Here is a 25,027-nt window from a genome sequence, read left to right as displayed (position 1 = left end):
CCTGGGCCAGGTTCCCAAGCTGGAACAGCAGTTGATCTAAGTCTCTGGGTCACGAGCAGTCAATGAAGCATCCTTTACCCAAGTGATAGCTGCTCCAGCCCCCTACCCAGCCTGCCCAGCAGCATCCGGTCCTTCTCACCCCATTCCCTCGTCCCAAAATGGTACTAAAGCTCCCAGGACCAATTTATCCCATCCTGTGCACCAGGGAAAGCATTTAAGGCCTAGAGGTGTATCAGGGCCACTGCAAGCAGGAAAGAAAAACAAGCAAGGACAGGATGTCAGCAAACCAGCAGCCCTGAGAAGAGCCACCAGCCCTTGGTGCCCCAGGAGGATGGGTTTGTTAGGCTTTGGGTGTGTTGCCATCATTTGCTTCAAGCTGGCACACGTACAGCTGCAGTGTCCATGCTGGATACATAGCCACATCCAGAACCTGCACATCAGCTGTCATGTTTCCTAACCCTTTTATCTCCAAGCTTGTCCTGCCCCTCACTCAGTGGGCAACTGGCTTTGCCACCCAAGACAGTTTAGGCTGGGGATGCCTTTCCTGATCCTGCTGTCCCTACTCATCCTGGTGCTCATGAACATGCTCCCAAGCACCTGCTGAGATGTTCTGGATGTGCATGGGAATTTCCAACCTAACTAACATAGATTCATAGAATCGTAGAACAGTTAGGGTTGGAAGGACCTTAAGATCATCCAGTTCCAACCCCCCTCCCATGGGCAGGGACACCTCACACTAAACCATGGCACCCAAGGCTCTGTCCAACCTGCCCTTCAACACTGCCAGGGATGGAGCATTCACAACTTCCCTGGGCAACCCATTCCAGTGCCTCAGGACCCTTACAGTATATCAGGACCCTCCTTATATCCAATCTAAACTTCCCCTGTTTAAGTTTGAACGCATCATCCCTTGTCCTGTCACTACAGTCCCTAATGAAGAGTCCCTCCCCAGCATCCTTATAAGCCCCCTTCAGATACTGGAAGGCTGCTTTGAGGTCTCCACATCTGCAAACATCACGACACTCCTCTTTGTACCATCAGCAATCCTGGTGGGAACCTTGGCTGTTCATCCCACCGTGCCTCAGTTCCCCATTCATGCTCCAGGAACACTGTTCCCAGGGTCACGGGGGAAACCTTTGAGGACTTTCCCTCCATCCCCTGATGCCCTGGTGCTTTCCTTTCACCTGACTCCCTCCCATCTCTCCCCCACTGAGCTGATGAAAGGGTCTCCTGGTCCCCCCGTCACCCTCCAATTCCCCATCACAGTGAGCCCCTGTCCTGCAGAAGTAGGAATTAAAGTGACTGCTGATGCTTTCAGGCTCATCTAACGACTTCCAGAACCTTAATTTAATTTAATTACCATCCCCTTCTTATCTTTATCATCCCGCCTGTGTTTATAAACAAAACACTGACTCCCTGCCCCACGGGCTGCAACCTGAGCGCGGTACCTCCCATCTGCACAACTCATTACATTCCTCGCTCAGCCCATCTGCCAGATGTCCGCAAGGAAGCCCGTGCAAGCCGGGACTGGAAAGCCAGCACAGAAAAGGCACTGAGTTAACCGCTTGCCTTTCATCCGACAGCCCAGATTTTCCCGGAACGCCTTCTTTGCTCCGTGCCCCGAGTGAGGTATTTGGGTTGGGGTTGCTCAGCCCATTCCTTTGCTCTCCCATCGGGGGGTGATGGTTCCTGCTGCTGCCAGCTTGGCCTTGGCCTCTCAGTTGGAATGCTTCTGCCAAGCAGACAGCCTGACTGATGGATTTTAGGGGGAAATGGGATGCTGTGAGTAACCAGAGTGGTGTCAGCAAAGTGCTGCATGAAAATGTTCAGCAGGGAAGGTGCAGTGAGCCATACCAGGCAGAACTGGGCTCCTGGGGATGCCCTGCTCCTGCCAGGGAGCAAGATGCCATGGCTGGAGCTCACAGGGTGGCTCTTCAATGCCAAAAGGAGCCCAGAAATGGAGGAAAAGTCACTCCCTGCGCAAAACCACTGCTCCCATGGATGTCAGCGGTCCCCGCACTTGGTTTGGAGCATTTTCTTCCTGCAGCGTTGACGTGGGGTGAACCATGGTTCAGTTGACTCTGTCCCTACACCATAGACTTTGAGGCCCTCTTTTGGAGTCTGTGCCTGTTGCTCCTAAAGGATGCCCATCCTTTGAATACCTGCCTCTTCCCCTCTAGGTAATCCTGATTCACTCAGCCGCAGCTAAAGAGAGAGCTGGCAATCTTCCAGTAGAGCTGTTGTTTGGTTTCTCTCATGACACTGGTTTTTAGTCCTTCAAGAGCCCAGATGCTTGCCAGTCTGGACAAACATCACCGAGATAACCCCGCTGTTATAAAAGGTGAGGGGAGCTCCTGCTTACCAAAGAGATTCTCGTAAACACCAGAACAAGGGACTTGGCTCAATGCAGGCGTAAAAACAAACTCTGGCTCTGACTTCAAAAGCCTCAGAGTTTAAAAAGCAGTTATGATGCAACCTCCTTTGTGCGCGAGCAGGGATGGTAGTGCCGGTTTCTGCAGGAGGGTGGGATGTGCTGCCTGCTCCAGGGGGATATTTGCAGGAGGCTTTGCAAGCCCAGTGTGGTTCAGTGGTGGCAGGCCCATGGAAAAGGGCATCCCACTCATGATGTTCGGATCCTGGCTCCTCTGGTGGGAATGAAGCTGATGGGAATGGAGGTATAGGGAGGAAAGAAAACATCTTACTCTGCTTTCTCTCTGTACTGCAACACCTGCGTTGCTCCTTGGGCTTTCCTCTGCCCACCCTCTGGCTAAGGGCAGTGTGGCAGATGCACAGAGAATCTCTGCTGAGACATGGTATGGCTGGGATGAGTGATCGGCTTAGAGCCATGTGCTGGGAAGAGGTCTCAACCAGCCCTTTTCCCATCATTTGGGCTCTTGACAAATTAGCATCCACAGCGCAGGCTGCTTGGGCAGCTGCACTTTGTATCTGCTCCCCCAGAATGCTTTAAATTGTCCCATCTTACAGAGAAAGCAACAGGAACTTTGGACTGCTTTGTTTTCCTGATCTCACAGCACATCCCAGACCCCAGAACCTCCTAATTCATTTCCATGATGCCAGATCCAGGACAGTCACACACCCCAGGGACCAGGGATTGCCAGCAGCACAATGCTAGCCAGCCAGTATCCAAAACATCTCTCCTGGAGACGTTTTCTTATGCCCTGCAATTTAGCACCTTGGTAAATGTCCTGGTATAGCCCACCTCAGAAGCAGAACACCTATTCTGGAAAGGTGCATCCATGAGGTCTAGTGTGTTTGGTTGGATAAGATCTAGGTGAAGTTTGACACAAGGTCGTATCTTGTATTAGACCGATGGATAAATCAGGCAGAACTCTGAAGCTGTGTGTGCAGCTCCTCTCTGCAGCTCAGGTTGCTGAAGATTTAGGGGAAGATTGGTTCAAGTCCCCGCAGACAAATCCTTTTCCAAGTGTCCTATATCCTTGTACAGACATCAACATCTCTATGAGAAGGGCAGATGAAACCACTAGCTCATGGGAGAGAGCTCTTGCTCCCTTGCAGCGCCCAGACAGCAGTCATGCCTGCTGGGAACAGACATGAGGGACCATGAACTTCTTAGAAGAGACAACACACAACCATCTTCGTGTCAGACACAATGTCCCCAGGCATTAACTGGGGTAAATGAAATCAGAAAACCCTCTAATGTGGCCACACCATTGTCCTTTGCGCAAGAGTGGGGAGCTGGGGCAGAGCGCTTGCAGTGATTTGTTCCCCTTGCACTGGTCGCTGGCAGGAAGAACACAGGTTTTTCCTATTATAACTTAGTCATGGGACTAATAAAGCCTCTTTAATCTTTGTTTGTCGCTTGTATGCACACACGCACACAAAGCTCAGAGCTAAAGTGCAGAGGGAGTCAGCACCTGGCAAAGTCATTATTGGCCACTTTAATTTCTTTCTAACCTGAAGCTGAGGATTGAAAACTGCAAACCTCTGCCAAGAGGAGAACTTTGCCCACGTGGGAGGAAAGGCTGCGATGGAGGTGTGTGGAATGGAGAGGGAAACTGAGGCAGAAGAGGGTGCAAAGTGCTCTGTACAAAAGCGGGATGGTCTGGTGGGCTGCACTGGGAGCTCTCGGCATGCCAAGGTGCGTCCTGAGGCATGTCATGGGGCCGAGATGTAGGTGGGGAGGAGGGAATACCATATCCCCATGTGCTGCTTCCTCTTGCAGGGGATGGAAATACATGTATCAGTGAAACCAAATTCCCAGATACACACTGCAGCAGCTCCTGGAGATGTCTAACATGGACCTTCCCAAGTGTGCCTGAGCTGGACCCAGAACTGCTGGGGTATTACTTAAAACCTGCATCCAGACTAATTAGTTTAATGCAAAGTGGAGCTGCTTAGAACCCCCTCTGCCCTCACCCAGACGCAGGGTCCCGCTTCTTTATTTCAGACATCCCATCAATAAGGCTGTAGCAATAAAATCTTATCAATCCATAAAACACACCCTCCTTAGTGCCTGTTCCCAGGGCAAAGCTGTGATAAGGGGCTCAAATACAGGAAGCAGCACAGAGAGCTCAACAGCAAAGGCACTTTAGGGAGGTCCTACATAACCAACAGGCTGTGCATTCAACAAGGAGCAGGGAGGATGGCACCCATCCTTATGTTGGTATTGCACATGTGAGGCATGATGGAGAAGGAGAAGGTTTCTTCTGCTGCTGTGCCAAGCACGGTGTCCCATGGGTGATACACTTGGGTCAGCACCCCTGTTTGAGCCTTTGATCCCACCAGATTCGGTTCAGGGACACCAGGGTGAATGCAGTCAGCAGTGCTAGCAGCAACCAAGCATGGGACTGAGGGAGGTTACCTGAGGGAATCCCATGCGGCAGAGTCCACTAAAACATTTTCTTTTCCATTTTTTTTCAGGTTTATTGTGGAATAACGCATAAAGCTCAGTAAATATTACTCAGACATTTGTGGAGTCAGGGCTGGTGCGCTCACATCTGATGGCAGCTTCCTCGCGTCCTTTCTCAGAGCTTGGAAAGATCAACCCATCCGAAAGGAAAATACTTCAGTGACATGTTTACTCTTTTCACAGCTTGTTTTCTCACCTGGATGGGAAAGCCTGAGGCTGTCAGGGTTTCAATCCAGCCAGCCTGCTGCGGGCTGGCAGCTGGAGGCACCTGCCACAGCATGCAGGAGTCCCTCATCTCATCTCCTAAATGCTCTCTACGGAAGTCCCATGGCAGTCAATGTGGGAGATGGTGTGTCCCAGGCTCCTTTTAAATACTTCATATGATCCCAATGTTCATTCCAGCCCAAAGTTGTGTCTCTTGGTATCCACACGTTTGATCTTATCCTGCTTTTGACTACTGGCTTGGGAAACCCAATCCCATCTCAGCCCTGATGTTGAGGGATACCATGATCCATCAGCTCAAACTTTTCAATACATAATGCCAAAATAAATAGCATTCAATAAACAAAGAGAGCTTCCCCACCCTGTCTGCATAAGCAACGTTTCCAGTCCCTGAATCACTTCTGGGTTCTTTTCCTGGACACTCCCAATGTGCCATCCCTAATCCTTGGCAAGGGGACACTGCTCTCCCTGCTCTCACCCCGAAGCCACAAGCAAATAAAACCTCCATCCACCACATCCCAGGATGGCGGTTGCCTCCATGGCTGCTGCATTACACCAGGGCTATAGTCAGTTACTACAGTACTTTGCAAGCCAAATCTGGGGACTCTGTGAGTCTGGAGCACCTCTGATGTGCTACAAAAACATTATTAGAGGTTGCTCCACTAAACCCCATGATTCTGTATGGCTTTCATGTGCTTTGTTTCCCAAGACAAAGAGTTTGCCCCATCCCTTTTTGTTCCTAGACTCCCCATGTGGTTGTACTAAAAGAGGCAGTTTTGGCTTGCACCAAGCTGAATGATCTGGCTTATTTTGTAATAGTCATTTACAAACGTTTTCAGAAGGGTCTTAGTTTTTCAGCAAACAGGTAAAACTGGGGAGGATCCAGAACCAACGCCACTGGAGAGGCGGCTGCATGACCACAGTTCCCCAGGGCAGCTTCATCTCCCAGCCCATAGCCAGCATCATTTGCCCTCCCATCAGGTGAGCCCTGATGGTTTTCCATCATTAATGTTTATCAATCAATCTAAGCAGTAGACTCCACTCCAGCTCCATTTGTCCCATGGCCAAATGCCAAGTCAAACCACACAACCAAGGCTGTTGCATTGACAACATCATCTTTATCAACCCCAGTCCAAGCCTTGTCGAAATGAAGAAGTTAGCAGAGATCTATTTTCATCATTTTCTGGGATTGGCATCAGTTAAACCCCCTTCTTTAATTAACTACACATTGCTTTGTATTAAAAGCCATCTCAGTATTCCAGCTGTGATGGATGCCAAGCTGGCAGCCTCTGCATAACCCGAGGGGCCTTGTTGCCCTTTCCAAAATACAGGCTTCTTTCTAGACCTCCTCCCAGCCTGGATATAGAAGCAGGCTTTGGATCTGGGAGACCAAAACACCCATGCTGCCCTTCACATCATAGTGCTATATCACTATGCTAAGGTGATGGGCACTGGTAAGCACTGGTGGGAGCTCCTCCAGGCATGGTCCCTGTGGAGCAGGACCCAGAGGCATGTGATAGCATAGACAGGGTCTCACTGGGATTTTCCCAACTCTTTTCCTTTGGAAGTGGAGTGAGGATTTGAACTCAGCCTTTCCCAAGTGCCGCTATGGAGCATTAATCCAACAGGGTGTCTCCGTTTCCATGACCCTATTTCCACCCTCAGCTTTACACTCCACTCTAGCCCCATGAGCTGTTCCAGATGTTTTGGAAACCCCCTCACAGTTTGGTTAAAGCTAAAGCTAATTTCTCCCAGCAGCCAGATACAAAGGAGGAGGAGGAGAAGCAGAGGATATGAAGAGCAGAGCCATAGTTGAATAAGCTCTCCCCAGGCTACGATCCACATTAAGTACAAAACAGGATTGATGAAGTGCTGATGCAGGTCAGAGCTACCCCTGATCACTCTTGGAGATGGAGGCTGAAACCCTGCAGCCCCTCTCTGTTCCCATCCGTGGGAGCTTTACCCCTGACTGTGGCAAATGGGCATCTCCCTCTGTGCCTGCTCCCTAGCCCTAAGGGGCTGGAATCCTGCCATCAGCAATGGCAGGAGCAGGAAAGAGGGATATAACACATTCTGGAGTTACAGCTCTGTCCTCAGGTCTTGAGCACGCCTTGGCTTCTCCTGAGCTGCTACTGAGATGCAGATGTGGCTTCAACCCCACTTCCCAGAGCAGGAAAATTGCAGTCAAGGTGTGGATAGGTCTCGGTTCAGCCTTTGGCGGATTAAACCCTTTGCAAGGCACGTGGCATACACCCACACCATGCTCTTGCTGCCAGTTTATTTCCCTTCCTCCTGCTGAAATCTTGCACTAACAAATGCTTCATTTATAAAGCATCCCTTCACCTCCCTGCTGAAATTCTCACACCCTGCCCAGCTCTATTCATAACTGTATAGAAGCAAATTATGTATAAATCCAGCACCAGAAATAGAGGGACTCAATCAGTAGCCTGGATCCAGCCTCCACCCAAGTCAGGAGTCACTGGAAGCTGGACCTGTCTCCAGACTTTGTGGCTAGAGCCCATCTGCAAACTCTAAAAGCCAGAATGAAAACAAAGATGAAACCAAATAACATGGCATCTCCTCGCCTTGACCACAGGCTCCCCGGGGCAGGGACTGTCTTTGTGTTTGTCTCAAGAAGAACAATTTTACTGCCTGCAGAAGAAGAGCTGGAGCGGGGTCAGGGAGTCTCACTGAGGGAAGGGGCAGAGAGGAGCAGATCTCCCAAGGGGGAGCTGGGTTCTTTGCTCCTCCAGCTCCAGAGGAGCAGGCAGCAAGACAGTCAGAACGAACATGGCTGTAGGGAAGGATACACTTCCCCTTCTTCATTCCTCAGCACCACCGTGTGCACCAGAATCTCCAACAAATATGGTACCATCGGGTACCACCTCCTTGGCTTCCCCTGGTGCAGTCCCAGACTCCAAGATATGACAGCAAGGCAGCTGCTCCTGGTGCCACCTCCCAGCCCCTAAGCAGGGCAGAAGACTGATGCCTCTTGTAGGGAGTTTGGTCCTTTCCAGCTGAAACAGGACATCAGCCCTGGGACACGAGGAATTGCAATTTAGCAGCTTGAACTTGTGTCTCTTGGTTTGAGCTATCCTGGTCACACCAGGAAAGGAATGCAGTCGGTTCCTTAAATGGGAGGAAGGTTTTTGTCATCGTCGTCATTTTTCTAGTTTCAGTCTTTGTCAGCAGCCCTTCCTCTTCCTCCCTGCTCTCTGAAATAGCCGCATCCTCCTCCCCAGCTGCATCTCGCATGTTGCTGCAACACCCGGCACTTCTTCTCAGCCACCAGCCCTGTGTAGCAAAGGTCAGAGCCCACATGAAAAGGACCAAGACTCCAGGCTCAGGGGTTTGTTGACTTGGTGGTCCGTGGCACACGTGTACGGGGTCTTGCAGGAACTGATTCCCTTTGGATGTGTGTCAGGCCCTGCCAGGCTGAAAATGCACTTCCCACCACTCACCTCGCATGTGTCATCCCACCTTCTCCCAGAGGCTGGGATGGGGAGTGGACCCTACATCCCCTCTGCAAACATCACGGTCCCTTAATGCCACTGATGCAGCAGGGCAGATGACAGCCTGGTGCTGGAGGGTTTGTGACAGTGATGGCCTCTTTATTTTTCTCCTCTTTTGAACCTTTTCATCCTCCTTTGGTGCTTTTTGACATCTGAACCCAAACTGGACCTTCTCTAGGACCCAGCCTGTAGGACAATTGATGGGGATATCAAACACAGACACGGGAAGGTTTGTACGATAACAGCACCTCAACAGGACTCCTTATGTTAATAAATGTCAATTACAAATGGTGGAAAAGCAGGGCAAATCCTGATACACCCGTGTCTGGCTGCTCTATGAACCTCAGAGCATCCCCAAAACCTTGCAGGTCGCTTCCCTCCAATGACAGGCTTCCTTCTCCTCTGTGTCTTCTCCAAACCTACCTGCAGGCACGAGGCTGCCGCTCCAACCCACGTCTTGGTCCCTGGGGGAGGTATCCAGGCTTTGATACGCGGAGCGTGGCCCGCCTGTGCCATGCTCAGGCAAGCTGCCATGAGTTCTCCCTGGCCAAGGAGCTGGAATGAAGCTTGCAGGGAAGAGCATCATAAAGAGATGGTCTTGCTGTTACTTGTGTTCACAGCCCGGTGCTTGAGCAGAGCATCCTGCCAAGCTGCAGCCCCTCTAGTGATGTGTCTCCCCCTCCTCTTGTGTTTTGGGGCAGTAAATCATCAATGTAGAATAAGAGCTGCTCAAAGCCTGGCCCTTGGAGTCTAACCTCACCTGGGAAGCCGCTGGGAAACACTTCTGAATTGGCAAGAGTTTGCAGTGAGGCGATGGGGGATTGAGGGGGATTCAGCAATGCTGATGACGCTCCCCAAGGAACCAAGGATTCAATGTGAATGAGCAGGCAGAGTTCACATGTATCCCCCCCCTCCTCCTGAGGATCTGTCATTGCTTCAGCTCTGAGCCAGAGACCACCATGGAAGGACACGCAGTACACCCACACTGACTCTGAGGAGCACAGCGAGGCCCAGCGCCAGCTCTCCTCCTTCCCCATTAATCACCAGGAAGAGGGAGACAGATGTCTCCCCAGGGAGTTTGGAAGGTATCACCAAGGAGCAGGATAAATCAGGTCCCTGCATATACAACGGGGCAATTATTTACGGATGATCAAATATTTGCTCTATGAACCCCAGGCAGTAAACAACTGCCCGTGCCAGGTCGCGTGTTTACCTTCTGCCTGCCTGCACCTCGCAGTGCTGAGCAGGACTGATGGGTGAGCCATGCCCCAAACCCACCACTCCTTTCCAGCTGGTGAGGGCAACGGGACCTGCTTTGACGCAGCTTTAGCACCTTCTCCGTGGGGACTTGAGTAAGAAATGATGAAGTCCTGGTTCGCAAAGACCGGCTGGTTAATGATGCGGCAGGTATGGATACCCACTGGCTGGGATGTGCTGGCTGCAGCAACGTTTGTGTTGCAGCACGTGTAACTGCCCTGAGCCAAGGAAGTAGGGGTAGGTACAACCCGAGCTCAACTGCTCTCTCTGCCTAATGCCTTTCACCTCTGCCTCAGTTTATGGCTGGAGCCTGGCCATCCCCATGACATGAGTAGAGTCAAGGTGGCGGCAAGCAACGCCTTGTGGGGATGCCCATATAAGAGCAAATTCAAGCTCCAGATCATAAACTAAACCCTCCTCTTTCATTTACTCATCTGACCCGGCGGTGCTGGAGCTGATAATGCTGGTTTCCTTTTAAGCAGAGTCTAGTCTTAAATAAAATAAACCAGGCATGCTTTGTGTTTCCACTGCCCTGCCTTTCATCCCTGCTCCTCAAAGCCATGCAAAGGGAAGTCCTGAATGGCAAGCAGAAGCGCAGGGACAACAGAACCTCCTTGCTTGGCCTCAGTTGCACTTGTGCCAGTTCATGGGACAAATGAGACAGGGGTGGGATGGGATCACCTTCCCCTTTTATCTGCATGGGGAAAGGGTGTAGTGAGAGGCAGAGATTTTGCTTGCAGTGATTCACATTCATGGCACTGACCAGGACCACACCAGGCTCGTTTCCCCACTTACTGGACAGCAAGAATAAAACCAGCTTTCATATCCAAATGGCTGCTGAGGGAGAGGACATGCCCTCCCTTTTCCCAGCACCGGGAGGATGATGGGACCTGCTAACAAGCAGTCAGAAGATGGATGATATGACAGATTCTGGCCCAGAAGCTGCCAGCATCAAGGCCATCCCCAGCACCTTGTTAGTGGAGCTGACGCTCCAGTGAGGTGCAGGAAGCTCAGTCAACACCAGGCACTGTGTGCCGGGGTGTTAGCATCAACCTGTTTCTCTTGCCACCTTACAGGGTGTGATGTTTTCTTTCTCTGCTCTCTGACAAGCTGCCTGGGGATGCTTAGGCTGAGCGGCTGCAAGGGACTCCTTCCGCCAGGCATGTTGTGAGAGACAGAAGTCTCCTCAAAGCGGGCTTGAGAGGTGCAGGCTGCAGAGCTGATCCCCATCCCACAGCAGAGCAGGTGTTGCATCAGGCTTTTCTAGAGTTAGACCTATGTGTGAGGTTTTGTATGCTTATCATTCATCGTAGAGATTTGCCTGGAGTCTCCAGCCCTCTTCCGGCCAGTACCAGTAAAGCACAGCAAGGGAAGACTGCAGAAGTAGGTACCAAAGCCTGTTGCACCGAGTTTTGCGCACTCAAAAGAGTTATAGCCATAAACAGTATTTCCCTCTCCAGCATTAAGCCTGGAGGAGCACTCACACCATCCAGCCCTGGCATACAGCAAGATGACTGATCTCTGGATGTTGGCTGTAGACAACAGCACTGGAGAGAGCTCCCAGTCGGGAGCAGGGAGCTAATGCAGAGCTGTAGGTCTGGGGGAAAGGGAATCAGGGTGAGCTGGCAAAGCAACGTGCCAAAACCCTTCCCAGAGTAACACATTCCCGAGGCGGCGTGACTGGAGCAGAGAGCTGACTCCCGATTGCACAGGGGAGCTTTAGGAATTCCCTGGAGAAACTGGAATGGCTGTGGAGGAGGTATAAATACTGCCAAGCGGCAGATAAGCAAGTCTGGAGAAGCCTCACACAGAGGTGTGTGATGGGGAAAGCACAGCCCCTCGTTTGGTCCGGTGGGGAAGGCTCTGGGAGACCCACATGGTTTGGCGTAACCAAAGAGAAGGAGCTGAGCCTGCCTGGAGCACACAGACAATGCCCAGAGGCTCTGCTTGCACCCGGGCTATTGTTTCATTATATCTTTGTTTCTGCAAAGCTATTGTCCTCAAACAAAGAGCATGGAAGGTTAGGAAAGACATTGAATCACTCTGGCTCCAGAGGTGGAGGAAAAGACCTGCATCCTTGGGCTGGAGAAGGGAGTCATGGTGCTCTCCCCAGACAAGTAATGGGTGGTAGCCGGATGGTGATGCTCAAAGCAAGAAAAAGCAAGGGACTTTGCTACGGCATCATTTGCAGTCTCGTTGTGCTGTATCCCTCCCTGTGTCCACATCCACCCTGCTACGGCCATTAGGCACTAAAGCAGCTTTGCGAGCCCATGGGCCACACAGGAGCACTGGGCTGGCTTGTTTGCATTGGTGTATATAAGGAATGTGGGTTGATTTGTGATCACAGGCCTCCGGTAGGTATATATTGCTGAGGTCACGTGGATGCTATGTATGTGTGTGAGTACACATGTGGGTGAATATTAACTGGGGACAGGGCTGTGCAATAATGCCTGAGGACACATATAGCAATATAAGGCAGGCATGGGCACAGCCAGGTCTGTGTGCTGATGTTCCCAGCTGGCAGAACAAGGCAGATATGGGACAGATATTTTACCAACCACTCACATCAGGTCTCGACTGAGTTAATGATGGGATGGACACCTCTTTCCTACACGAGCTCACAGTAGAACCTCAGTAGGTGTCGGATACCGGAGCATCACTTGGTGGGTGAACTGCAGAGGAGAGGACCGATGTACGGTGTGTACTGCTGAGCACTGCGTCCAGGTCCTCAAAATCCAGGCTGTGTGTTTGGAGACCTCTAGAGACCAATGGAAACAATCACAGGTCTAGAAACGCACCAGGCGTAGCGCAGGGAGCCTTGCAGGAAAATTCCCATGGGAAGCAGAGGGCTCAGCTCCTCACTGGGTGTTTCTGCCGCTTTGTTTGTGGGACAAACAGCAGCACATGCTTGAGGAAAGGTGCAAATGCGGATGGTTGTACGAGCAAATGGCTGGCAAATGCATAAGCAGGTCTGCTAATGCCTCCCCTGCGGTTAACCAAACCATTCTCCTTTGCTACGCTAGACTCCCTCCACCTCAGCCTGTATCTGTCTTTTCTCTGTGCCAGTGTTCCATCCATCACCAAAGACAGGGAAAAGTTATGACATTGAGAACTAATGCTGCCTCCAGCACCTGAGATTTATACATATTTAGAGACCTTCCTCCTTGCTAAACAGGCAGATGCTATGATAGCTTCTGAGCAGCAGCACAAAGGCAGATAAAAGTACACTTGTAAAACCAGTTGGTATTTGGGCACCGTGTACCGGTGGAACAACTGTGCTTGCATTTTCCCAAGCAACCTTTCTTGTTCTCACCAAGATGCCAACAGGAAGCAAAGCCTTGAATTTTGGGAAGTGCTGGGTATCTCAGATGTTGCTCTCCCCACAGCTGGAGCAATCGAAACTCCCCTTCCTTCCCTGAGAGTTTTCCCATCTCTCCAAACCTGCCTTCACTATTGTTGTTCTCCCATAGGGCAGCCCCATGGCTCCCAGTGCCACTTGGCCTGATGCAGCGTTTTGCAGCAGGGAAGCAAATTCCATGCCTGTTGCTGGAACCAGTGGAAACTGGAAGGAGACTCGGTGTGCCTGGGACATCACCCTGCCAGGTCAGACTATGTGCACAGATTCGTGACAAGCATAAAGTCATAAAGAAATCATAAAGAGCTACAGCAGCTTCTCTAGAGGTCGTGACTCACGCTGATTCCTGCACTACGTGGGTGAGATGCAGCCTCTGGGCAAAGAAAAGAGATGGCATTTGTCCCACCATGGCTTGATGTCCTCTGTTAGCCCACTGCACCATGACCTGGCCTGTGGTGCCCAAGCCTTCCCCAGTGCCCTGATTTCATTAGCATAGTTATGATAAACCTGGCACAGTTATTTAGCTTGCAGCTCACTCCTCTCCTATGTGCAGGACTGCAATGCAGTCTGGTTTTGTCCAGCATCCCACAAACGGTCTCTTCTCCTTACAGTCCCTTCTCCCTGCAGTCTTTTGCCTGTCTGAGAGGAGAAACAATCAGGGAGGGATGATTTAAGGGTGAAAACACAGCCGGGCACATTGGAGAGGCCAATGTCCAGCATCCTATGGCAGCCCAAGGAGGGATGCGTGGGTGGGATGGCCCTGGCCCTGGCCCCACCACCTCAACACCTCTGCTGCTGGCTCACGGCTCCTTTGCACGTCCCAATGCTGCCATCTGTAGCACAGAGCTCTGCTCCACTGCTCCCTGGCACAGAGCAAGGGAACCACGGCAGAGCTCAGCTTCACAAGCTCCAGTTCTGTAGGAGTCCAAATGGGCAAATCCCAGCTGGGACTTGGCTTTTTCAGCCCCGAGAGAGCCTGTTGGCTTCTATGTTCCCTGGATTGCATTTCTAATCATCTGCCAAGGGCACCAGAGCCTGGGATAGCAGCTCCCATTCTGCTTATCTGCTGGAAATAGAGTAAACACATTAAGTAACATCAGCACTGCTGCCCATACAGCGAGGAAGTTTTAACCATGAAAGCCATGAAGTCCTGTAGGACCAGCCGGGAAGCGTTGCAGCCTCCTGTGCATGCAGGGATGGGGCCAGCATCTGGTTTTAACGCATTTACCCTGTGAAGAGGAGGGGGGTGCACCCATCCCTCCCTTCCCTGGCTCGCTTCACCCAGCTGTACATGCTGACTGTCAGCCTGAAAATCCCCATCACTGACATTCATTTCATTGCTGCTCATTTCTTGGTGCTTTTCCATGACAGGAAATATCAGACAAAGGCTCCCAAATCCCTGTATTGTCCCCAGCGGGGAAGGGAAGCGCAGAGCTGGGGCATGCTGAGCTCAGTATAGCAGCATCCTGAGTCGCACCAACACCAGGGTGCTGTGAGGCGGAAAAGCAGCTCTGACAGAGCTGGCATCAGCTTGTTTCAGACCAGGCTGTGACCCACAGGGAGTGAATAGAAAGAGAACAGGGAGAAAAGGAACCTCTGATGGTCAGGGTGAAGCTGAGCCCCTTTGGAGCCACCTTCCCTCTCTCTGGACCTTGCAGTGGATGGGACTCCCAGTATCTCTTGAACTTTGGGAGCCGCCATCCATCCTTCCTTCCTTCATGCATTACACACAGACCACAGTGTGAATGCCTGTCTGCCCATCTTTGCTGCATGCCAGCTCCATCACTCACAGCTCAGGATTGCCTGGTCACCACTGCCTTTGTGCAGGCAGCAGCAGAGCTGGATTAGCCCTGCACGCATGAGCAGGTTGACCCCGCTGGGCAGGCACCAGGATTTACTGCTCCCCATGTCCCAGCCCATTCTGAAAGCAAGACCTCAGCTCCTGTTGATGCTAATCCCCACACATGTGGGCTCCAGGCTGGTGGCCTCTATATAGACCCCTCCAGCCATGCACCCAAGGTGGGTCTGCAGGACAAGGGCAGGCAAGAGGATGGCATTGAGGGTAAGTGCTGGGGACAAGATCTGGCACAGCCTGGTCTGTCTGAGGGCATGGGGTCAAAGAGCAGGTAAAGGAAAGTGGCAGAGATAAGAGCAAGAAAGACACAAATCCCAAAAGACGTGGGGATGCTACTTGTGGTGCTGCCCTATTTCAGTCTGGTCCAGGCTATTGCAAAACTGTGACCTTCATGGCTCTCAATAAAGGTCAATAGGACAGATGTTAGTCTTGATTATGCTAGGGCTGGTCTGGGGCAACGCTTCAGCACTTCTGGCCAGGAGGGTTTGAGCCGAGACTGAAATACAGCCAATGCTTTGCCACCCGTCCCTGTTGGGACAGCCAGCAGCAAAGAGGGAACTGCCGTTTGCTGTGCTCATGGTGTACGTTTTGCTGGGCTTGTTGCAATGATGACAAGCCAAGAATTAAGGCAAGGTGAACCTGGCTGTTGCCACCAGCACTGGTTTAAAAAAGGAACATCAGCTCCATCAGCTCTCTGTGTTTCACAGGGGTGAACACTGGTGTGGTCAGAGCCTTTAAACAACCATGTGCAGGTTCCCAGAGCTGCCCTCCGAGAGCAGACAGACACAAGGGCATGAGGTTAGCCATGGTCATGTCTCAGCTCCTGCCTAAAAACGTGCATATCCCAAAAATGCATTGGAAAATGAGGCATCATGGCAGATAAAGAAACAGGAAGGGAAAGGCTGTGGAGGTGCCAAGGCTAGAAAGGTCTTTGCAGTGCAAGCAATAAGTCTGGGAGAGAGGGATGATCAGAAATGCAGGATCATTAGAATGCTAAAAAAAAGCAGGGTGAGATGACCAAGCACTTCCTATTAAAGTGAGTTATTTAACAAAACTATGTATTATTAAAAAAAAAAAAACATTTTCCAGGTCATTTTGTGCCAGTTTAAACTTGGAGATGGGGAGTAGGTGGAATGGGGGATCAGGCAGGAGCTTATAGGAAAAGCCCCCCCTGCAATGCTAGATGAGGACAGGCTGGATGCCATGTTACACCCATTCCTTGTCTTTCACACCCTGCTTCGAAGCATCTCAAAGTTTTCTGCTTCAGATCTTGTATTGCCCAGGCGGGCAGAGAAGCAGTGTCTTTGTGTCCTGCTGGCGATGAAGGCATCCAGGTTCTTCTTCAATTTTTGCTCCCTGATCCCACCCAGCTCTTCACAAAAGACCTCAGGGACAGCAAACCCCACTTCATGCCCTGGATGTTGGAGCAGCTTCATTTCTTATCAATACAGAGCCCCTGAGATTGTATTGAAGTGAGAAAAAGGCAGGGGCAGAGAATACCTGAATGGGAATGGGGAAGAAAGGAGAAAACGACGACAGGATGAGAAAGATGGAGAAGTATAAGGAAAAAATGGGGCTGTGCACCTCTCCCACCTTACCATGCTTCACCATCATCTCCTTGTCGGCAGTTCGAGGCCCTGTACCCAGAGGGGATGTGTCCCGGCTGGAGCATCGTGGTCAAGGGTGAGACCAGTTCCAGCACAAGCATGTAAGGACACTGCTTGCAGCAATCCCAGCTCACAAGAGGCAGCAGCATCACTCCAGCTCCTCTTTCTCTCCCTGTCTCAGGTTTGAAATCAATTTGCTCTGTGATCCTGGAGACCAAATTGCTCTCCACTTCAATCCTCGCTTCTCCAGCTCCAGGATCGTCTGCAACTCCTTCCTTGCCAACCACTGGGGGAAGGAAGAGGTTAATAACACCTTCCCCTTCAAAGCAAAGGAGTCATTCCAGGTAACCCCCTGTCACCCCATAGATGTCCTCAGTGGTGGGAAAGGAGTGACCCAGCTGGTACTGGGGTCCTCCTCATGGATCTAGCCCTGCTTTTTCTGCAGCACTATACAAAGTAGCATCCCCTTTCTGGCTCTGTCTCCTGTTAGTATTTCTGTTGTACCCTGATTTGCTGCTGATTTACACCCAGCTCTGGCACAGAAACACAGAGCTGTAGCAGTAATTCTTGGATGCTCCATTTGTTTTCCATTTAGGCTTTGCTTTATCACCAGTTTCTGTTATCATGAAGCAAAGAACACATTTATTCTCTCTCTCTTTTCCCAAAACGGGGGTGAGCAGTGTGTGTCTGAGACTGGCAGGGTTCTACTGGGTTGCAGACACACGCACCCATATCCAGGCTCTCACAGACATGATGGCAGCAAGGTCCAGTGAGGACATGTGGCCACAGGGTGGACCTAACACAGTCTCTCTTTCAGGTTGAAATCTACTCTGACCAGGACTATTTCCACATTTTCATTGATGAAAACAAAATCTTGCAGTACAAGCATCGGCAGAAGCGGCTTTCATCCATCACCAAGCTGCAGATTCTCAACGATATTGCCATTTCTTCAGTGGAAATCACCAAACGAGGCTTTTACTAGAGACTGGAGTTGGGACAGCCTCGCAGACCATTCCTCCTTCAGCTCTTGATCTAGCCAAGGGACCATTTCCTCCAACAAACACCATCATTAGCCAGGGAGATAGCTACATGTGTGTTCTTATAGTGGAAGCAATGGTCATTCCTATTGCATGTCACTAAGACAGCACCAAGCCACGTCACTAACTGTAGTCCAGATCATCAAAGACCTTCTGCCTTCATGCTTTAGGGTACATGATGGGCTCTGTAGGTCTTTGCTGTTGGACAGCCTGACAGATCCCCACAGCACACAGACATCTGCCTTGAGTAGTAGCCTGGACACCTGGAATGCTACCCTAGAAGTTGTGAGTTAGCTCTAGTCCTCGGCTTGCTATATGGTGAAGGAAGTAATGGGTGCAGATGTTAGGAATGGAAAAGCCCATTCATTTGTTTCCAGGAGCTGGGTAAAAATGCTACCAATATTTGCCAATAAAACAAAACGTGGAAATCCCTGCCGAGACATCCCTCACTGGGCAGATCACTCAGGTTATTCATTCCCTGCAAAGCCCCAGGCACCTGGCATGAGCAAAGGCTGATGACTGGGCAGGACACAAGCTGAGAGCTGCTTGGTTTTGGCACTGGGAAAACACTGCCTTTTTGCTTTATGGGCTAGCATAACACGAATGTCCCTTGTAGGGAGATCAGGGTGTTAAGATCCAACTTGCAAGGTATTTCCAGAGGTTACTTTCACCAGTTGAGGGATGTTTGCTCAGCCCGAGTCCTGTTGACTCCAGGCTTCTTAAGTGGACCCTGAGAAAAAGGTAAAAGCTTAAACAGACCCAATAAAAAGGGTCAGAAAATGGCAAAAGCTTAAATAGGCACATAAAAGCACCCGGTCCCTTCCTCATACACCAAAAAATGCAGCTGGACTCCAAACAAAAGTATATCAGGATCTAGAAATTGCGATAAGTTTGGAATGAACAAAAGTGCCATTATCCCTATGGATAGCCTCTGGCTTTTCTTGCTCTGCCTTCTTGTTTTCTTTTCTCCTCCTTCATAGTTGTCTTTCAAAACAATCTGCCTGTCCCTTGCGCCCTCTTCTCTTTTCCACCCTCTTCCTTGGAGCTCAACCCATCCCTGACTCTTTGGCTTGGCCACAGGCTTAAAGATGTTATTTTGACTTCATTTTAATTACACTCATCACAAGAAGCATAATGTCACAGTGTTAAAATGTGACCAAGAACTCACTCCAAAAATGCCCCCAGTTGCCCCCAGATCACTCCTTTGCTCCTCAGACATAAGACAGACCACATTGCTGATGCAAAAGGCAAAGATGATCCCGCCTTGCCAGTCCTTTCCATCAAGGAGAAATCACTTGGTAAGAAGTCAGCCCTGATCCATCCTTGCCTTTGGGTGAGATCCCTGGAAGTCACAGCATTGTTCAGCCTTTTCTCAATGCTCAAATTGGCCATTCCCAACACTTTCCTCTATTTATAGTTTCAAGGACTTATGAGGAAGAGGTGACTGCGTAGCCAACCACAACACATGATGCCACAGAGCTGATATTTATGGGTCTGCTAAAAGTTTATAATGTTTTTCCAGACTATAAAGAACCCTAACTGGAAACCATCCTGTCCTCATGGCAAAGGGTGCAACAGGAAACCAAATGGTCCCAAATGGTACCTCCTGCTTTCAAACGGGACAAAAACCACTATTTGGAGATGGCCACAGTCTTGGTTGCAAGTCAGGAAGGTTGGAGATGGTGAGACTTCCTCTGGTCTGGAATAAATCCATCAGAACAGGGACGAGAGGGTTGGCTCAGATTCTGGTTGTCGTGATGTAACTCAGGGATTCACTCTTACGGCCATCCCTTCAGTAAAACAGGCACAAACAGACCAAGCAGGCCCACTGGGATCTCCGTGTCATACATCTGATAATGCTGAACTGCATTTGAGAGAAAACGTTCTTTTTGTTCTTCAGGGGTTGACGGGTCAGTTCTCATGGAAGAAAAGTGATTAAATCATTTATAAGGGAGATACTTTGTACTTATATGGCTGCAAACTCCATCTGTAGCCACTGCTGCAGAAACTCAGTACGATTTCATTGTCCTCCAGAAGCAGACACAAAAAAATGAGGCAGTGGCAGAGATTATGTGCTGATTCCCCCGAGCTTCTGTCAGCAGCTGATCTCACTCCATAATCATCTGCACCAAGAGAGCCCAATCTCTCCCGACACATCCACAGCACTGCTGTTAGCTTCAGGATTTTATCTGCTGCCTCCTCCAGCCAAAACACTCCCAAGGGTGAAGGGGTCATCAGAGCAAGAGAGGTCTAGGGAGCTACAGAGCATCTGTGGGAGGAAAACTCCAGGGCTGGCTGTTTATGTATAGCTCCTCGGTGCAGTTTTATGCAGAATGAGAGATGTTCTCCAAGACTGCGATCCTCATATGCCCCTTAAGGGGAAACTCCAGAGGAGAATGAAACCCTGCAATTATGACGGTCAATTACACTCTCAGGAAGGGGGTTGGCACATTAGGCTTGCACAGAGGCTGGTATTGAGGCGATCAAAGGGAACAAGTAAATCCTTCTTCCAAGTTTTAACCAGTCTTCCCATTTATGACCCTGGGTTTGTAACTGGGGAGGGAACTGATGGAGACAAGCTCCTGCCCAAGGGTGAGTTTTGAAGAGTGAGAGACCTTTTGAAGGGGAAGGAGCAGAGGCAGCCAGGGGTGCAGCTCCAGCATTTACTGCCCAGCCTAAAGTCTAAGCTTGGTATTTTTTGCTGTGACCAAGCACAGGACAAGAACCAGGCTGAAACACTTCCAGAGAGAGCAATTCCCACAGGATGGGACCATCCTAGGCAGGATCTGCTTATAAAGCAGCAGCTGCTGCCATTAAACCTTACACAGACCAGAGAGGAGCACCTGAAAGAGATGCCCCTCAGGAGGCAAAGCTGACAGAGGTGGTGACCTCCCATCTCTTCCCCTTTCCTACCGATTTTCCCCATTTGGGCTGGATCTGCAGAGCTCAATGAAACACTATCTTGTCCCTAGATCAAGGAGTGGAAAAATCATGTTTGTAATCCATGATGCAAAGACTCCAAGGCGCCCTCTGGCAGTGTCAGTGCTGCAGATGTCCTGAGGAGCCTCTGCTGATGCATGAGCAGAGAGTTCTCCTTGGTACCACTGACACTGTGGGCAGTCATCGCATACCCCAACAGCGAGCACCAGCAGTCCCCTCACAGGCTGGTAGGCAAAGAGCTCCCACGTCAGTGACAATCACATCAGCAGGGCAGCAACCTGGAGACATCGGACTGAGTGACACTGCCCCTGCCGGCCTTAGCAAGAGACAGTTGAATATCAGACACCGGGTCTGGCATTGAGATAGGGAGGACGGTGGGAAAAAGTACAAGGATTTGTTGCCAGTGGGGAAGACTTCTAGGAAAGCACAAAAAAAGGGGGGAAATGTGCAGGTTGCCTCTGACTCATACTCACTTTCTTTCATCAGACTTCAGTGCTGGAGTTGTAGCTACTTACATCTAGCTAGAGGGCAGAACGAAAAGCAGGGAGAAGGCAGCTATTAACCATTTAACTAACAATTCCCTTTCTCCTCCCGTTTCAATGATGGATAATAGCTGAGCTGCAGCAGAGATCTTCACCTCCCCACTGATCCTAAGCGACTGTGCTGTGGTACAGCTCAGTGATCATGGACCAATGACTGGCATCTCTGATTTCCCACATCCCCTACGGCTCCTGCTTTCCCAACACCTTGCCCCAGAAATAGCTGTTGAAAGTGCAGACCTTATCAGCAATGACTTTCTTCTTTGCATGTCTGAGCCCTTATGCAAGAGGCTGCTTATTCAAGAGCATGGGCTGTCAAACTCTGTAAATGCTCAGGAGCCACAGGTGTTCACTGGCAGGACTGAGGAACACGAAGGCAAATGTTCAGCCTTTCTCTGAAGGGTATGACAGAGAGAAATTAACACCACACAAGAAGAAAGGAGGAGTAAGCTTCAGTTCTGACTGGGAAGAGGCAGTTCTGAGGCACCAGGCAGCCCCAGATTGCAATAGAAAGGAGTCTCTGCTGGCAAGCAGAGAGATGCTTCTTTTATTGCGTTTAAAGAGAGCTTTATAAAGCCATTTTATCTCACAGCATCTCCACCCAGAGCCAGCTCAGACACAAAAGTACCCCTCCCATTCCTGATCTTACATGCATGGTAGCAGGTACCAGCTACAGACGTTAAATGCAGGCTGGAGAAGGATTATTTTATGAAAGAAAGGATCTGCTCTAGAGGCTGAAGAATTGGAAGCTGATGGTATCACTTTGGCAGCTGTGTTATTGTGTATCACCCGAGGAAAAGGTGACAGAAACTAGCCTGATGCCCAAGTTTACCAGCCCTCCAGTTCCAGTCTGTTCAAGACCCTCTTACCAAAGCTAGATGCAATCTACCATGAAGTTCCTTCAAGCTATATAAATACAGCTAGCCAAATCTCTGGCTTTACCAGAGCACAAGACACAGCCTACAGAGATCAGGATGCTTTTGCTGCACCATCACACCACTGTAAGCTGTCTGGGTCTTATAAAGCACTTTGAAACCATACGGGTCCAAGTAAACTATAAAGGGAAGAAATTACCTTAACACCCTTGTGCAAGGGAGGAAACCAGGACACATGCAGGAAAGCAGCAGAGCAGAAAAAGGAGGGAAGGGATGCTCTTGGCTCTAGCCTGGTGCTCTCATCATACAGCTCCTGGCCTGGCCATATAACCATAGATAGGTTTGGGTGGGACTTCCCATGATCTATCAGATGTTGCCCCAAGCTTTAATGAGCTAACAGGCTGCAGCACAGCCCAGGTCACACAGACCAGCCAACCCCTTGTCTTAAATGAGGCAGCAGAGCTGCTGGGCAGCTCAGCCCCAAGGGATTTTCCATCTATCCATAGGTAACATTGCTGTGGTCTTAGCTACTAAACAGCATTTTCCTAGCTTGTTTCATGTTCCAGCCCAGACAACAACCAAAGAGCCACCAGCATCCCTCCTTAATACTCAAGCTGTCCAAAGAAAGGCTTAGTAACATTTGTGTTAATTATTGCACAAAAAACTTGCTGGTTTCAAACATCAGGAGTAAAACTGGGATTCAGCTGGTTTACCTTCTAACCTCCGCCTTTGTGCTGAACTCCATGTACTGTCAGCTTTCATTTCCTATAGCTGCTCTGTGCTGTGAGCACACGCTGGAAACAAAGACAGACGTGGTCAGTGGAGAGGGCAGTGATTGTACTTCCAGTAAATTGCCCAAGTCTTTCCAGATGAATCACTGCACAGAGAGGTGAGGCGTTATTACTAGAGAGAAAAAGTTTGCTACTGATCCTGACAGAGCTTAGCAGCCTCTCAAGGCCTCTGCCTGCCTGATGCTCTACAGCTCCATTGGTGGAGATTCCTTCTAAAAGGGTGCCCAAAATAAATAGCAGCTCACAGTTTGTTTTTCTTACCTGTCAAAACGTTAGAGTAGGCTGCTGGAAAGCATTCAGGCTCAGCATCACTTCTCCCCCTGACTCCCAGCTGATTCCTTATTGAATCCACAGAGCAGAAATTCCAAGGATTTCCTGGTTAGGAGTATAAAACATAAGAAAGCTTATTAAAAAACACATAACACTTGACCACCAAGCCCTTGTTGCAAATGTGCTCATGTTCGAATTCCTATTACAACCTGATCCCAGACGCATCTGCATTGTGACAGCTACCCACAAAGCATCAGCTAGGGTTAGAGTAAATAATCTTGCTCAGAGAGACAGACTCCTTCCTATTGTATTCTCTTCAGTCTTTATCTCCTCCCTGACAGAGGCAGACAGGAGCCCTGAGAGTGCTTTTTCTCAGAGCCTTTCCTTCCTGCCTCCTTGTGCTTCCCCTCTGCAAGCCTCTGCAGCTGGGAGAAGACAAACAGTGGCAAATTTAAAGCCCTTGTCAGAGACTTCCCCCAGATGGCAATCAGCTGATGCAACTAGGAAGCTTTCTCGTCTAGAAAGCCCTTTATTAGCCTGTTGCACCTGGGTAGAGAGCACCAGGGAAGCAATACTGGTATGCAAACCTGGCAGCATGTAGCTAGGATAGAGGACCGACTGCCTTAGCAGCCCCTTGTTTTATCTGCCTCTCTTCTCACTAACATCAGTGGCAAACTGCTTAGACCACTAGAGTTATAACAGGATGAAAAGGAGCCCCACAGACCTGGCCAAACCACCAGATTTCCTCAATTACCAAATCTACTTGATTTGGGCTTTGCTTTCAGTCTGGTTCTTATTTATTCCGAGGGTTGATGGTGCCTGTATTAATCCAGAAGGTGAGCCTGCCGCATAAAAGATAGACACAGAGGAAATCCCACCATTGCTTCAACTGATCCTGGATCACAGCTCACAGGAGAGAAGGGCTATTAGATAGCCACTTTGTGTGTCAGCTGCCACCCCTGCTAAGTCCTGGTTTCTTTAAACTTCTTGACTTGGTGCTCAGCATCGCTCCAAAATCTTGCCTCTAAATTCATGCAGTGTATTAGGGACCCACAGAACTGATTTCTCCTTTGAAAACCCACTTTATTATGCAGTGCATCTCCATTTAGTCACTCTCCTTTTAACCAAACAGGGTCCAGTTCACTTGGCATGGTCCTGGTTTTAAGCAGGGACCCTGCAGAAGCACATTCAGAATTGTGCTCCCCACCCTGCTTCTTGCCTGCACTGCTGCACAAACCAAAAGCAAAGGTATCTGAAAGACGTATTTCAATCACACTGATGCCAAAATGGTGTTTCACTGTCCTTGAGCACGTGAACATCATATCAGACACATTCTTCTGTACAAAATCATCTTTTTGTTTCAGCCACATTTCCGGAGCGCTCAGTCTAAGAGGTTTCCAATAAAAAGGAGAGAAAATCAGGAATTTGGCACGTATCTGTTTATGAAAACAGGCACCAGTGAATATTCTCAGGCATTAAAATGCACACATTCTCCATTTAAAATTCTCCAAAGGACACTTGAAACAGTTTAAACGCTTCACTCTTTGATTGAGGGGGAAGAATAGTGGCGGAAGAAAGATTTCCACCCTCATAAAAGTAATTACAAACAACAAACATCAATTCCCAGACGTTTTTTGTTTGTTATTTTATTGTCAAAGCATCTGAAGTGCACTTGGCATCTTCTGTGTATTGTCTTTGGCTGTGCGCAGCGTTGTCCTCTTATCTCCTCCTGGATTCACAGCTCCATCGATGCACTAACATCAGCGAATGCCACGCCAGAACTATGATGAGGACCTGGACTGTGGTGCCAGAAATAGCTTGTGTGCACCCAGAAACGGCAGTATCAGAGCGGCTATGGCATGGGAACAGAGCAGCC

General features: G+C 49.8%; 1 protein-coding gene and 1 long non-coding RNA gene across 2 annotated transcripts; one reads left to right on the top strand and one right to left on the bottom strand.

Annotated features, from left to right (window-relative positions):
* The first annotated feature begins 10,793 nt into the window (after positions 1–10,793).
* Positions 10,794–17,748, top strand: GRIFIN (galectin-related inter-fiber protein). Its single transcript, XM_061473969.1, has 4 exons — positions 10,794–10,876; positions 16,639–16,800; positions 16,881–17,043; positions 17,517–17,748. Exons 1-4 carry the CDS (start codon positions 10,794–10,796, stop codon positions 17,679–17,681), a joined length of 573 nt encoding a protein of 190 aa, XP_061329953.1. The 3' UTR covers positions 17,682–17,748.
* Positions 17,749–22,798: 5,050 nt separating this feature from the next.
* LOC133279995 (uncharacterized) lies at positions 22,799–23,558 on the bottom strand. Its single transcript, XR_009747031.1, has 3 exons — positions 23,361–23,558; positions 23,143–23,284; positions 22,799–22,884 (listed from the first exon to the last, which is right to left on the bottom strand). It is a non-coding gene; the product is annotated as an uncharacterized LOC133279995 (long non-coding RNA).
* Between the last annotated feature and the right edge of the window lie 1,469 nt (positions 23,559–25,027).

Source organism: Pezoporus flaviventris, unplaced genomic scaffold, assembly GCF_033815535.1.
Source record: "Pezoporus flaviventris isolate CSIRO_AGI_PZ_B2104156 unplaced genomic scaffold, CSIRO_AGI_Pfla_v1 ptg000078l, whole genome shotgun sequence".
Taxonomy (NCBI): Eukaryota; Metazoa; Chordata; class Aves; order Psittaciformes; family Psittacidae; genus Pezoporus; species Pezoporus flaviventris.
The sequence above is the reverse complement of the archived record's forward strand: the minus strand, read 5'-3'. Positions and strand labels throughout refer to the sequence as shown.